At 35.6% G+C, this 16,830-nt stretch overlaps 1 protein-coding gene and 1 non-coding gene across 2 annotated transcripts in view; one reads left to right on the forward strand and one right to left on the reverse strand.

The window, feature by feature from the left end:
* Positions 1-16,830, reverse strand: part of LOC148953544 (small G protein signaling modulator 3) — a 123,601-nt gene that overhangs the window by 78,091 nt on the left and 28,680 nt on the right. Inside the window, exons 2-3 of the mRNA XM_089088593.1 lie at positions 13,469-13,719; positions 1,248-1,458 (exon numbers count right to left, since the gene is read on the reverse strand). Coding sequence (XP_088944719.1) covers positions 1,248-1,458; positions 13,469-13,719 — 462 coding nt within the window. The remainder of the gene's footprint in view (positions 1-1,247; positions 1,459-13,468; positions 13,720-16,830) is intronic.
* Positions 5,305-5,518, forward strand: LOC148953545 (RNase MRP). The gene has a single exon (XR_016141733.1).

A 16,830-nucleotide genomic window follows, 5' to 3' on the forward strand; every position in this document is an offset into this window, starting at 1 on the left:
TATAGATAATTCTCAGTCCTTCACAATTTAAGTAATAACATTTGTAATGCAACGATATTCAATGCCACAATTAGATCGATAAGAAACTCTCTAGTCAAGATGAATATAAAAACGTTAAGAAAGAAAACTCCCTGACAAAAATTATTCTGAAAGGGCAATCCTCGAAATCGAGTTGTTCTATAAACAAACTACTGACAGATAGTAATCTGGTGGGGGAAATCTTCGGGATCTTTTTTTTCTTTTTACTTAGTTGATTTTAGACCAAATTCAATTCAATATTAACCTTTTAATAATGAAAAGAGGGAAAAACAATAAAATACTCAAAGAGTTGGGGATTTATCCATCGTCATAAGAACATGTTAAGCAGAACCAATATAAGCAATTTACCCACCATAAAAATAGCATTCATGGGTTAAACCGGCGGTTTAAGGAAAGAAAACCAAAATTTCCAGGTGGAAGGGTTAATGCACATATAAGTACATCTTTAAGCACACCGATCTTAAATTCTTACATTTTAATGCATCTGTTTTGTACTAGATTTCCGAGAAAGAATGGTCTTTAATTGGTTCTTGGAAGGAAGATTTCTCCCTACTAAATGCCACGTTGTCCCATAAAAAAAAAAAAAAAAAAAAAAAAAAAAAAAAAAAAAAAATCGAAGTTACCTTTGGTTTAAATTACAGAGGACGAGGATTATATTTCTTTCTCGCCGATATTTAGCAAAACTAGAATTTGGAAGTGGAAGAACAAATATAGACACATGTGTGATATTTTTGGTAGCGAAAACACGGGCAGAAATATAAGCAATTGTGCAATTATGCCAACCATGGTTGTGCCCAAACACAGTATATAATTCAAAGAAGCATAAAAATAAAATAGAACATAACTAGACAAGAAGAATACCTATCAGAAGATTAACGTTTCGATAACCTCCATTCAATTTACAGTAACTCTTTGAATTATGAAACGATTTTTTTTAACAGTATATTTATATATTTTAACAGAAACTAGTGAACCATCGCGATCTATGGCCTCGTGTAATAAAAGTCCTTTCTCCCAAGATAAATCTCTTCATTTTTATGAATATCTTAAGAAATTTCATACAATTTCCGCATAAATTCTCTGTGTGTGCATTTTACTTATCCCCCCCCCCCATTTAATTCCAGCATATGTACCTTTTTCTCCCATATTTCTCTATTCTTAGTTTTTACGTGAACAATATGTCTTTTAAATACGTAAATGAAGAGTACCCAATATCCGGGAACATGTAGGCAATCGACCTCAGGACACGTCTAAGCTTCTGAACCCCAGGCGAATTATCTGACCCAAAGCAGAAATTGGTTGGAAGGGTTCTGAGTAAATCTTTTTCTATTTGGCGAGAAGCCATGGTTGAGTCATTGTTAGAAAGTTTCACTATCTCTTTATATGATACTTCTGAGTCAGCTTTTCTTTCAGAGGCACCTATAAAAACAAAATTAAAGGAGTTTAACAACTTAGAGGTATAAGAAGTTTTTATGCTAGCTACCAAAAGTCTTGGCTTTACTCTAATTATACACGGCTCTCAAGTTTTTCGGCCTTCGGCCGTGACCGAGTCCGTTGATTTCAGAGTTAAAATCAACTTGGTGAAAATACACGGCCTCAACTTAGAGGCATAAGAAGTTTTTATGCTAGCTACCAAAAGTCTTGGCTTTACTCTAATTATACACGGCTCTCAAGCTTTTTCGGCCTTCGGCCGTGACCGAGTCCGTTGATTTCAAAGTTAAAATCAACTTGGTGAAAATAACGACAAACTTGAGAGCAATGGCAAGTAAATCATAGTAAAGTTATTTGTATTGCGATTATAGTGTCAAAAGTTCATGTCTTTACAAGTTACTACTACTACTACTACTAACAACTCATTCTGAAGGATAGACAACTCATTCTGAGACACAAATGTCAAAATTTTCAAACTAGTTTTTCTCGAAATTTTGGAAAAACAGAATCAGCAAAACAGACTCGGAATACCATTTGGTGCCAAAAAAAAACTCTTTCGAATGGTCTAATTGACATTGCTGTAAGACGTCAGCGCACTAGCTACAGCCGATTTAGACATACAAATATCAAAATCTTCAAACTCATTTTTCTCGGAATTTTGGAAAAGCAGATTCGACAAAACCGCTCTCAGCAGACGAACCAAAGAGCGAAGTCGAAACTTCTAACGAAAAAAATGTATTGCTTTGTAGATTACAAAAGATACAGACAAACGAAGAAACTAGCTCAAATAAAATGACTGGTGATATTTTCCCATATCTCTAGAATTATACGAAATAGTGCTCTACTGAAAATTCAGTTTGTTTGAGCTTTTTAGAGAAATATAATTGTATACCAAACACTATCGAAAACATTGTCGGTATACGTTGAGTCTTATAAATTAGTGTTCTGTTTTCTGCAGGTTACTTACGGAATTTTATCCTTCTAAGAGAACATCGCATTTTTTTAGGGCATTATTGCATTTTCAGAAAAGTGCTGGTTTTAAGAATCTTACTTACTACTACTACTAACAACTCCCCACTGCACGAAGCCGCCTGAGGCCAACACAGCTACGCATGCTCCACGTCTATCCTAAATATTCAAAGCCTCCCTCTTTACACCCTCCCAGGAAGTTCTCACTACCCTTAAATCTTTCTTCACGACATCTTCCCACCCACCCCAACTGTGAACACCCTACATTCCGTTTAGCCCTAGACGGTTGGCTGAAAAGGACAATCTTTGACAATCTGTCAATAGCAGACCGTGACCATGCCATCTCAACTTTTCCCTCATCAAACCCCTAGAAAGCGGCCAAACTTTTTTTAACTGTAAGAAACACCCTGAGCCTTCGTTATTCTACTTTTAACATCTTCACGGCACCCACCGTTTTTACTGGCAACACTACCAAGGTGAGTGAAGCTTTCCACTTGATCGATTTTTTCGTTACTCAACGTTTCCTTTCTGTCTCCACTTATTCCTAGTCTTAGCGATTTAGTCTTCCTAACACTAATTTTCAAACCTATTCTAGCACCCTGAAATCGCAAAACCTCCAAAACTTTATTTATTCTACTCACACTTTTATCTGGGATGCTTAAGTCGTCAGCATAATCAAAATCCAGGAAAGTTTTTGTTCCCATTCCGTATTCTCCCATTGCCTTTCCTATGTTGCTTAAGACAAAGTCCATCAAAATGATTGAACCGCACTCTTCTTTTCTTATAACTTTGTCTACAGCATCTCTAAGTCTAAAAAGCACCATCATACTAAGTAATTTACTATTTACAGAAACCAGGCTAATGCCTCTTTAATTACGATACTCACTCTTATCACCTTTCTTATACATAATTTAATAAGGGCTGTCTTAATATCCATAAATACTTTCCGGTTTTCAAAAATCATGTTCATAATCTTCAGTAGCTTATTTCTAACCTCTTGGCCATTTGCGAAGCAAACAATTTTATTCATTTTAAGTTCAAACTTTGCTCTTTATTTCCGTAAGAAAAACTTCGTTCTTTTTGTTAATTTTGTGTGTGACCTTCTGATTGATCAAATAAAATTATAAAAATCCTTCATGATGAGAATTTACGTGGACCCACCCAACATATACACAAAGGTGATATTAACCATACCGAACTTAAGAGACCAAACTTAGACCTATTTGAAAAAATCTTGGAGAGAAACATTCTTCTTAACCTTGTCTACTCACTTATATATAATTATAGCTATCTTAACAGATGCGAATTTAAAGACAAAGCATAAAGTGAAAAAGTCCACAGAGTACTTTCAAGGTTTTCTAAGAGCGAAAAGTTTAATTAAACATATTCCTTGGAGCAAAAAGAAATTGTCTCTCAAACCATAAGTTGCACTTAGAACAATTAAGGATCATGATCATTAGACATTTAATGGGACATCATTGAAAAACTGTACAGTTTACCAAGATAGATGGCAGTACAGTTTATGCTTACTAAACTCATATGAAATTTTGGAAGTTAAATTGATTAAGTCCAAAATCAAACAACGGAAAAAAATTCATAAACGAAATATATTACTGATTTTGATTCAAATGAACCATTGATCTGGTGAACAAAAATGTCCGGGATGTCTTGGCGTTTGCTTATGTGCTTGAGTGAGAAGAACGATATAGTCCTATCTGGGTATTGATAAAAAATTGGCTTCTGAGTGTTTGATAGCGAAATAGCGTTTTTTTGTTTTATTTGTAGTAATCCTTTTTTTTAGGGAATGTACTCATGAACTTACAAAAAAAGAGTAACTGAATGCTTTGACATTAAAATCTCCAAAAATATTAAAAATTGGACACAGGCAGACCTGTTCAATTTAAGAACATAACAGCATCACATTTTACATATTGGCATAACAGATATACAACAAAACAGTTCTGCATTTTTTTTAAACGACAAATAATCTACGCAATAAAAATAAAATAATTTAACTCTTATTTGAAAGCAGGAATGGAAACCAGCACAAATGAATCAATTAAAACCGAGAACAACCGCATTGTTTTGATAATTTTAAATGGTTTTCGAGATATAGACATTTCAAATTATTCAGGACTATGTATCATAATTAGTCTTTGGAGATGGAAGTGCGTAACACCTTTAAATATTAGCCTGGGAACTCTTGCATGAAGATTTGGAAAAATGGGGGCGACATTATGCACTTCTTGGTGTGTACACCCTCCCTCCAAGACTGAATTTTGTGAACCTATAAAATGCATCCTTCGAAATTGTTTACGAAAAAATTGGTGCAACAAATTGTTTTTATTGTTGATATTTGAATAATCCACCATTTTTTTTTCCCCCAAAATTTAACCTTTTTCAAAATCAGAAATTATCAAGATGTTTTTCATGGAAAGAAGGGATCTTGCAGAATGTAAAATCTATATCTTCAAAAGAACAGCTTTTAAAATTCGACAGATAATAGTTATAATTATAAGATATTTCATAACTAGAAAATAGTTAAGAATGAATATAGTTGAGGTAACAACAAAAATTTATGAAGCAGATAAGCGCTATTTAGCCTTTCCTTTTTAAACTTTGCTTAAGAATAGATGGCGTGTCTTTAGAAGATGATTTACTTTACATATTCTGGTAGTTATTAATCAGTACTCTCGAATATACCTAATGATAAATATTTTCTATAATCCCAGTCTTGAAACTAGCCACTTTTAATACCATTTACTGGCACTGTGTCTTTTTATATAGTTTCTATGATATATCCCGAGATTCACAGGACATCCACAGAATATCTTGGTATATATATCAACTTGACATGTTAAATATTGTTCCTTCTCAGTGGAGCGATCGGAAAAACAGACGAGCTCCCTGGTAGCTCAAAGTTTCCGAGGAAAATCCCCGGACATAGGGTTGAGAGAACCTGCCTGTAAACGGTACAGTGCGGAACTACATACATCCTGTATGTTGGAACCGTATGTTCGTCCTAGCACAGTAATGCTCCAAGCGCAAGCAACAGAACGGGGTTCACTCGAGGAGAAACTTTTTGTATTTCTTAAAAGAATTCAAAAGCTTAAAAACACTATGCTTGTCCCATTCCAAAAGAAAAAAAAAATCTGATTGGTTGAATTGTTTGAAATTATTTTTTATTAATTTCATTTAATTTTTTAATTTCATTTAATTAAATTCATTAATTTTATTAATTTCATTTAATTTTTATGAAAAGACGTCCATATACAGTTTTGCTGTTTTGGTATTAGTGGATGCAAAAAAAAGAGGGGGTAAAAACTTAGAAAAGAATAAGGCAAAAATATATGGCACCAAAGAAGTTAGATGGTGCAGCTCCTCTTTGAAAGTGTAGTTGTTTATGGGGTTAAACAAATTTTTTAATATTTACGGGCGAAACGAAAATGTGATACCGCCCTAAAAACTGTATAATTTTGAGACAATCTCATTTTGTTTCATCAGTTGAAAAAACAATTGAAACAAAACTCCATTACCGTATTGTTTTGGTTTAGGTTTAGCTGGAACTAACTAGTTCTGTTTCTAGTTCTGAAGGGGGTGTTCGAACGAGTAAAAATTAACGGTAATGGGTTTCAAACAGCAAAACTTACCGAAACTCATTATTCAATTAAGACTTAATCAATTTGGCATCCGCGCAGCTCATGTCAAGAATTTGTGATCAATTGTCTTATGAAGGAATGGTCTTAATATCGCTGGTTTCTTCGTATAATACGAAATAAAAATTCGTATAATACGTACAATACGAAAGTTGAATTTTTTGTTTAAGTTGACAATTGTTAACCTTTCCCACTGTGCTTGCTTGGCGAAGTGTCCCTTTCTAAAAAGTTACTTCGATTTTTGAATTACTAGAAATTCGTCTATTTAGCACTATTCTAGCACTAGAAATTATTCTAGCACTAAATACTCTTTGTGTACCGTCATGATACGAAACCTAGTTTGATCCAGGAGCCTGATCAACCTCTTACATCCTATTTAGAGCTTTATCAACCTATTTTTGTTTCATTTTCGAATATTTACAATCCACCGTGGTCGAGATAAACAGTGGTCTTTTAAATTTTGTGCCTTTTTTTTAGGATTGTCCCATTCAATTTTTCCTACCTAGTCTTATAATTTTTGAGTTTTTACTCCTTATTTATATATTAGATGAAATTTTGTTTTAATATTGTAAACCTCTTTTTAATTCTTTCCATATACCCTTATTGTATTGGCAGATGTAATGGTTTAAGTAAATTCCAAAGATAGACGATAAACGTTGGTACATGGTCTTTATTAAATAATGTGAGAATACACATAGAGAAAATAAGGTAGCACAAGAACAACTAACTACGACGAAGGCGAGAGATGGACTGCCTTTAGAAATGAGCGAAGAATGTAACTTTCCTGGAACGGAAGTTCCAGCCCTGGGAACGACCCCTTTCCCACGACTAGCTTTAGTCCCAAGAGCTCCCCCCTGGACCGCTATCGTTGACACATAAATGCCCAACTAACTAAGAAATGAGATACCCGGAAATGCTTCTCGAATTGATGTTAAATACTTTATAGATTCTCCCCCCTGTTTTAAGTTAAATTTCCCAAATTTGGCTTATCCCCTTCTCATTAAACCCCAAACTTTAATTGAATTCAAAACATTCCCTTCCCAAATTATTCACTTCTCGCCTACTAACATTCTACAGCATGAACTAGTAAACAATTACATAATACAAACACTACACAATACTTGCATAAGTAAAAACTTACATAGTATAAGCGAACCACACTAACAACCGTAGTCGGAAACTGGATATTTTAACACTTCACTTTTCTCTCTATACTTTAAAATAAACTTGTTCCCCATACCCCTGAATTTGATGAGGACAAGGAAAGTTGGGATTATCTATAAACTTTGAATTAGGGCAAAAGGAATGACCGGGAAAGGCTAATTAATCCTGAAAATACCAGCGACAAATAAATGAAATTGCAGAAACTCCAAAAATCATACCATGCAGCAATGACGTTAAGATATTATTCCCAATAAAATCCTCGGGGTTTTATTGCTGCGGAACGCCTCGGTTTAGACCTATTTGGTTTTTCTCTACTAACTTGTGGTTCGACAAATGGCAGTACTACTGTTGATATCTCTACATAACTATTAGCGCTACGCATTAAAACCATCCCGTGAGGCATCAACCTCATCTCGCGAGATATTACAACCAGCTCCCTCTCCCTGGGTAGCCAAACCGCCCTGCGAGGCATCAGTAACATCTCGCAGTGCAACAAAAAAAACATCCCGTGAGGTATCAGTACCATCCCACGGGACCTAAAAACCAGCTCCCTTTTCCTGGGTAGCCAAACCGCCTTGCGAGGAATCAGTAACATCTCGCTGTTAAAAAAAAAAAACCCTCCCGAGAGGCATCATGAACATCCCCCATGACATTACAACCAGCTCAAATGTCATGGATATCCAAACTGCCCTGTGTATAATCATGACTATCTTGCTGTGAAAAAAAACAAAAACCATCCCCTGAGTCATCAGACCCATCCCACGGGACCTTAAAACCCGCTCCCTTTTCCTGGGTAGCCAAACCACCCTGCGAGGAATCAGTACCATCTCGCAGTGCAACAAAAAAACATCCCGTGAGGCATCAGTACCATCCCACGGGACTTAAAAACCAGCTCCCTTTTCCTGGGTAGCCAAACCGCCCTGCGAGGAATCAGTACCATCTCGCAGTGCCTTCTCATTATCATTGAGTCCAAATTTCACCCTCGTCAGCGCAGAAAGAAATTCATCGGAAATAGAAGACGTGTCTCCTTTCCCCACTATCTGTTCTATCTGTTCATATTGTATTGCAACCTTATACGCATCACCTAGACAAAAAAAAATTCTGCACTATTCTCTAACAAATACCGTTTGTAGGACGGTCTGATCCACTCCTTGAATAAATTTAGAGCAAATCTTCCAAGAACTACACCATCATCCCTGGCTTCTAAGGACACCCTAAATGACCTTCCTAATTTTTGCATCCTTCTATAGAATAGATATACCCTTTTCCTTAAATTGAGCCACGCCTACAAACTCTGCAACCATTTTGCCTACTATTTTGCCTGGGGTATATACTACAAGTAATCCACCTTTTAAACTTGACAAATTTATAATCGTGGGATCCAGATTCCCAAAAAAGGAGCGACACAAACCATGGGCCAAAAATGACGCAAAGCTTTTGAATCAGACCAATTTAACAACAACTGAAATTTTTTTAACTTTGCAACAAACTCAATTTTTGTAACTTTGTAACAAATGTTGTACCAAACTTATTTATTTTTCCGCTGTCTGACTTTGTGAATGGCGTTAATACTAAAAAAATGGGTCAATTAGCGATCCTATTACTTGGGACTGTTGAGGCTGTTCTATTGGAGGATTAATCGGGGTGGTGCTCAGGGGAGTTGGAGGGTTTGTTGGGACCCATGTCTTGATATTTGAAGGTAATCATAAAGTTCATCTTGATCGAAATCAGGATCATTTGAGTCAAATAAAAGAGGTGGAAATATGCCATTTATCCTTCACTGTCTTACAAAATCAAAAGCAACCTTTTTGTTATATCCAATTTCCACAAGATCAAGTATAGGAATAAAAACTGACATATTGAGATTAAAATTTGAAAAGCAATTATTCTAAAAATTTAAATATTTGTTTTAAACACAGCTCTTTAATTACGGACGCCAGATTTTGGGCAATAAACTTCACCTTTAACAACAAGGGTCTAATAAAATTTACTGGGTTGTTTAGTCGTGCTAAATCACTTACGAAAGGTCGTCTGTCTTACATCCAATTGCAGTTGGTCTCAATTAAATCACTAGCGTCAAATGGAGTCACAATTGAGAATTAATTTTCGATTATCGAATTCACAATGTTAAATTTTGTTTGGAAACTGTCAAATATAGATCACACGTCAACTGTATAAAATCAGGTAAAAAAAAACACCAAACGTAGAATGGCTAAGTGAAGGTAGAAATCAACCGGAGACTCTCAGTTGTAGAAATTTGAATTAGTATGTAGAAGCTATCGTGAGGAAATCCATATTAGGCATTGTGTAACAGCCTATTTCAAAATGTTCATTTAAAAGAAAGTGTTTCTTAAGAAGGCGCTTTGAATAGAAAAAAGTTCAATACCTCGTAACATTTCGATGCCTTTTTATCAGTCTTTTGTAGTATTTGCCGTTCAATATCACAAGCAATTTTGGTAGCGGGCGAAATAGCTCTTCAATATGTTGCCAGTATGTAGCGTAAGATTTCGTAAGTACTTACAACGGTCACTCAAATATCACTTGGAGGTTTTCCCCTAGTGATATATGCTCCACTAGTCTTAACCGCTTGCCACCACTCTGTAAACCTCTATTTAATTCTTTCCATATACCCTTATTGTATTGGCAGATGTGATGGTTTACGTAAATTCCAAAGATAGACGATAAACGTTGGTACATGGTCTTTATTAAATAACGTGAGAATACACATAGAGAAATTAAGGTAGCACAAGAACAACTAACTACGACGATGGCGAAAGATGGACTGCCTTTAGAAATGAGCGAAGAATGTAACTTTCCTGGAACGGAAGTTCCAGCCCTGGGAACGACCCCTTTCCCACGACTAGCTTTAGTCCCAAGAGCTCCCCCCTGGACCGCTATCGTTGACACATAAATGCCTAACTAACTAAGAAATGAGATACCCGGAAATGCTTCTCGAATTGATGTTAAATACTTTACAATATCTTGACGAGGCCTTATTTATCTTTGCGACCTGTTTTTTTTTTATGTTCCTTTTTGTGTTCATTTTGAGTCAAAATGTGAGGTACGCCCATCAGTGCTTGTGATATTTGCATTTTATACAACAGAGCTTCCCGTACAAAGAAAAAATGGCAACTCTGGAAAAAAAAATATACACGAAAGGCATGTTTCCACCATTCTGAAGAAAATTTTTAGTAACAAATTCATCGACAATTGTGTTTCCACCTCCTAACAGGAAACAGTACTTAGTAAAATTCTATAACACGTACTACACGTACCACACCTACACGTACACGTACCGTACGTGTACACGTACACGTACACGTAAATTCTCATACCTACACGTACCACACACCTCTTTTGAAGAGTTGTTGATAAAGATTATCAGCGGGATTTGAAGATAGAATTCAAAAAGTTGAAAGAAAAAAATTTAACTTGCATATTTATTCATTTAAAAAATAACTGTAGGTAACTTTTGTAGTTTAAAGTTTTAAATTACACAGATACAATGTCAATATTTTATGTATTACTTAGATTTACGTTAATTTTAACCTAGATCAATATTTATTTCCAATTCTAAATTTATGCATCTGAATGTTGTTGTAAATTCTCACAAACTTGTTCAACTGATACTCATAATCTGTTCCTGACGACAACTTGAATTAAGGATGAAGTTTCTCTGTGTTGGGCGGGCAGCCAAGAGCGTCACCAGGAAATTGTATTCATTTAACAAATATCTGTGGACAACTTTTGTATTGTAAAGATTTCAATTGCATATATGTAATACCTATATTTTATTTGTGTTTGATTTAATCTTACCTAAATCAACTTGTCATTTCGTTTTTCAAATTCATAATTTATGCAAAACAAATGTAGAAATACTGGTTTGTTATGTGGCGTTTTTAAATACAGCATACAATCTGGATTTAAAAACGCCACATATAAGTTTCGATTTTGTTTGCTATATGTTCTGGGAGGGGCATTACTGGGGCCAGATAGAGTATTCGTGATACGTAATACATGTTGACGAAAGTTGATCTCTGAAACTAAGTAAGATTTCTGACTCTATCGTCGCCACATAGAAGATACTGACTCTCGAGCAGTTTCTTGTCCCATGCATTTTGCTAGCAGTTCCCTCTGACTGATAATTCAATTCCAAGTATCTTCACTGATGGACTGACTTCCAGCGAATTCCTTTTTCGAAAAGGGCTACCCACCCTTTTTTTTAACACAGAGAAACTTTATCCTTAATTCAAGTTGGAGTCAGGAACAGATTATGAGTGTCAATTGGACAAGATTGTGAGAATTTACAACATTCGAGATGCATAAATTTAGATTTGGAAATAATGGTTGCAAACCAAATGTCTGCCAACCATTATATGCTGCGATTTATATGGCAGCATACAAATGTGCTGCTATTTCAATTTTTGATAAACATTCTTTGTGTTAGAAACGGGGGACGGATATGGCCAAGACCACCACCACGATATTTGGGTCAAGTGCTATCAGGGGTTTGTGCTTATCTGGATTTAAACGAGGGTATTTCTCATTTTACTCTTTTAACATATATTTTAAACGTCTTCTTGTTGACATTTGTATATTTGATATAGTACGCAGAAGATTAATTTATTAAATAATTATGGATTAGGTAATTATGTATAGTAATTAGGATTGATGATTTTGGTTGAGCAGATGACGGAGGAATGGGATGGAAAAATAGGTTGGTGTTCCCGTATTAGAACTGAGTTTTCTTTTGTAGTTTTTGTAGATAATGGTCGGAATAAATGGACTTGAATTGAAAAATTAAAATTTAAATTTAATGTAATGGTTCCACAAAACTCAATACTTCTTGTGAGATCCCTCCAAAGCATCTTGATTCATATAAATATGCTGCTATATATAAAATATTGCTAATAATTTTATGGAATTTCAGAGGGTGATCCCTCTGCAATTAGTCTGACGACCCCCCCCCCCAATAAAAATAAACATTGTTTAGGGAGTACAAAACTTTTTTGCCGTGAGGGAGAGCTCTTCTCCCTCTTCTCAAAAAAAAAATCTGACATTAAGATCTAAAATTTTTAGGGTAGGGGGATACAGAGCATTCTTGTGAGTTTAGTAATTAAAAAAAAAATACCGTTAAACACCTAAAAGTACGTTGCATATGTATATTCAAATCAGACCCTTGACATGAAATAAGGGATTTTTCTTAAAGGCGAGAGGATGTCTGGTACTTACAAGACTCCAATTGGTTGACAAAGGTATCAAGGCGGCACGTGTTAAAGGGGGTTCTTTCTTTATTTGATTGGGGGCCTTCAGACTAACCTTGGAGGGGTACTCCCGGTTCCCCCTATTTATATATACAGGTCAATATTCCTATGCTTTCCACGCCACTTTCAAAAATCTTCCATAGGGGAGAATGTTAAACCTCATTGGCAAGAAGGGGTAGACACCACATAAAAATTCTTAAGGGGGTTCAAATCAATGGAAATTAATAATTGTATTGTTAAACTAATAAATGTTCAGATCGAATTTTCAGATCATAAGTACTGCAAAATAAATGGAGGAAGGCCTCTTTTGTTTTTTCTAACGCTACGTTTTTCTAGTTGCTTTTTTTATACTGACAATTTTTTTCTATTTAGTTTTCTATTTAGTTCTATTTAGTTTTTCTATTTTGGTCTTTTTCTATCTGTCAAATTGTTTGTTTTTTCTGTCGTATAAGCACGATAAGACTAAAAAAATATCTGGGCATATATTTGCTTTTCTCTCTCTCTCTCTCTTTAATGGGCAAGCTCTGAACACAAAAATAAACTATACCAATGTTTACAATATTTACTTTGTTTATAAAACTATCTTGTATAATAACTACGCACAAGAGGGGAGAGGGGGATACAATTGGAGAAGAGGTTAGGTTTTCCTAAAACTAGTTGGTACACTCCTCGAGAGTTTTGAGAAAGCTGCTTAAAATTCAAATGAAAGAAGTAAATCAAAGATATTTTCTTAACTGATTCCCCTCAAAAATTTTTAATCCACCCCAAAGTGTACACTTATGCACCTCTGTTTTCATGATATTTATGTGCTCTACTATTAGATCATATATTATTATTTTTGAAAGATTCAAGGCTAAGATTACAAAAAATTGGACAAATATGTCAGTAGTGACCAATTTAACAAACTGAAAACCTTAGCTAAGTCTTTGAAACACATCTGCATACCTGATAGCCTCATCCAAACATGTGATCTCAGAATGTGAGGTAGTCCAGTCTCAAGCATAGCTTCCAATTTCTCACTACTTCGAAGCCTATCTGTCATGTGAAGCCACTGAATTTCAGAATCGTTCTGGAACTCGAGAAAAGCGATCCACTTTAGCGTCAGTTGAGGGTCCGGCATTAAGATTTTCTTGTTAGATTCATTGCATTCTACCTCTTCTTCGTCTGTATCAAGAATAAAACCAAATTCATCAATCCTAAAAATACAGGTGTGTTTATATTTACATAACTATTTATATTTTTTATTTTCTTTTTTTTGTAATTCAAAATTCTCCTATCACAAATCTAAAATCAAAACTAATATTTTCAGAAGTGATAATTACAGAAAGTATTGCAAGCTGTTCCATTTGAACCATAATTACTGATTAGTCACTTCATCAGTAGCAGACTGAATGGACTTTAGAGATTTTGCGAATTTAGGGTGCAAGAGTAGGTTTGAAAATTAATGTTAAGAAGGTGAAAAGGCGATGTTGGGTAACAAGAAGATCGATCCAGTGAAAAGCTTTGCCTACCTAGGCAGTATATTAGTAAAGACGGTGGGAGTAGTGAAGATATTAAAAGTAGAATAGCCAAGGCCCAGGGTGTTTTTTCACAGTTGAAAAAAGTTTGGAAGAATAAGGAGATAAGTTTGGGAACAAAGATTAGAATATTAGAAGCTAGAGTGATGACGGTGATTAAGCATGGTTCTGAATTTGGGCGCTCTGAAAAACGAAGGATTTGCTAGAGGTTTTCCAGAGAAATTGTCTACAGATGTTTTGGGTACCTGACTGACTGACCTTATCTCAAACAATAAGCTGTAGGAAACATGTGGTTCGATCCCGCTTTCTATGGCTACAATAAGAGAAAGATTGAGCAGGCTAGGGCAAATTCTGCAGATGAAGGATGACAGATTTTCAAAGATAGTCCTTGTCAGCCAACTGTCAAGGACCAAACGAAAATAAGGTCCTCCGAGAATGGGGTGGGGGGATGTCGTAAGGAAACATGTAAGAGAAATGGTAATTTCCTGAGAGGGTATAAAGAGGGAGGCTTTGAATAGATTAGGATGAAGGAGGAATGTGCCTAGCTGTGTTGGCCTCAAGTGGCTTGATGCTACATTGAGTTGTTAATAGTAGTAGCAGTAAAGTAATTTGCATGCATAGACATTCTGAAGAATACAACACATCATAGTCACGTAGCATTATGCAAACTGGGCCATGGCCGGCTTTTCCAGCTTTTGAGGTTATATTCGATCCTAAAATATAAAAAATACAAATGAATGTGCATTGTCAGTTTAATATACATATACTGATATTTAGAAATCAAAATGTTAATATTATTTGATTTATTAAAGTTATAAAAGTAAAAACATTAAAATTTTTTCCGTAAAGTGCAAATATTGTTCTGGCATTGGGAAGGCAGAGGGGTTTTGTGCCCAACTTATGTTAATTTCTGCTCGTTTTGAGTTTGACTCGGTTAATTATTGTAATTTGTGTTTGTTTTGGGTTTCATTTATTTATCGATGCTGATTTGTGGTAGTCTGACGCTTGGTAGATTATTTGATTTCATTTTTGCTCATTTTTTTTTTTAATGGAGTTCTTTACTTTTCTTTGAAAAACATATTTTGTGGAAAAAGTTTTTTTTAATTAATAACATACAGAGGCAGCACAATAGCGCTGCTTAGTGTAAAAAACATTTTATTTTTTCCCCAAGGCACTTCATATGGAATGAGTCGTCGTAGAAACTTCAGAAGGGGCTCATTCAATTGGAAATTGAGTTTTAGTGCCCTTTGTAAGAGTCAAAAGCGATTGGAGGGCAACCAGCCCCCCCCTCTCTTACACACCTTCTTTCCAAAAAGATATTTGATGAAAATTTTGAGACAACCATCTTGTTCACCATAGTAAAAAGGTCCAATAACTATGCCTCTGGGGATGACTCCCCCCGAAACAGCCTTTGAGGCATGGGCTGTAATTCATTATTCGCAGAGTTTTCTTATCAGGAAAGGGGGCATGTTTGCCCTTCGGTGTCCAATAAGGCCAAGGGCATTCAGATGAAGGTTTCTGGGAATGATGAGGAATATTCAACTAAATCAAAACAAACCATGTGCATACAATTGTTACAATTGTCAAAAAGGCGTATCTCAGGAATGACTTTGGTATTGAGTCGGAACTTTCAGGGAATGACGACAGGGGATTATCAATTAAACAAAAGGCAATATGTGCACGTCAACACTACTACTACTACCAGTGACATATTTAGTATTTCCGTTCGGTGGAGAGGAGCACTATCTAAAAGCTGCCAGAAATCCAAAAACTTTCCAGAACAAAGTATATTACTGCCATAGTCCCTTTTTTGTGCTTATATATTATTATTCTACTTAAAAACGATAAAATAATCAGCTTAATTAACCAAATTTAAGAGCTCTAGTCTTGATAACCCTTGAATCAGATACAAATTGACATAATCACTGCAAATACTCCTTATATTTTAATTCGTCTTCATTGTCTCCCGCAGTCGCTTAGAACATCGTTAATATCCACCTTGGCATCACCTGCCATTCAACATGCCCTCTCCTGTTTGATTTTGGAGGTGGGTTTTAAGCCAAATTAGCATGCTAAATGATCACTGCAGAATCCGTCGTAACAGGGAGGGTGGGGAACACAAGCAAGAGTGAATACACAGTAGTAAAAACCGGCTGCCGCAGACACCAAGAGTTTTAGAAACTTTATCAGGACGATGAAACCCCGTCAATAGACCTCCATTTGATTCGCCAGACAGTCAGCTCAGCAAAGGGTCTAGTCTCAGAGACACAAAGCTGCTTATAGTTTTGCAACTTCGTCACAACCATTAATAATGCAGTATGAACAATAAAACGAGGAGCAGAAGATGAATTTGAAATGCTGTAGCTCAGTGTTTAAGACATCCAATTTCGAGTTCTTTATATAGCTGCTAGAGGTATGGGAAAAAGACAAAGTCCATCTAAAACAGAGAAGTGTCTCAAGATCATAATGACCTATGATAGTCTTGGAATTCAGGCGAGTGTCCCAACATTTTCAGCTGTCTGGGCTGCTTTTCCATAAATAGAAGGAAATTCTGCTTCCGCTAGCTCTTTTAAAGCAGACTTGCAAAGATCGATATGTTTACAGCAGACAAGCAGATCTGAATTTTCCTTCTGCAGAGAAATGGAAGTTAAAATTCGAATCAAACTCACGTTTCCAACAAGAATCAGAGAAAATGAAGCTAAGCTCGATTATGGCTGCTACTAAGGAGTTTGCTTTCCCCATTATACCTAAATAGGACTGGTTGTCCTGAAATGTCTCCAGTACTCCAAC

This window comes from Artemia sp. Qi Xiang Cuo, chromosome 4 (genome assembly GCF_049724085.1).
Source record: "Artemia sp. Qi Xiang Cuo chromosome 4, ASM4972408v1, whole genome shotgun sequence".
NCBI lineage: Eukaryota > Metazoa > Arthropoda > Branchiopoda > Anostraca > Artemiidae > Artemia > Artemia sp. Qi Xiang Cuo.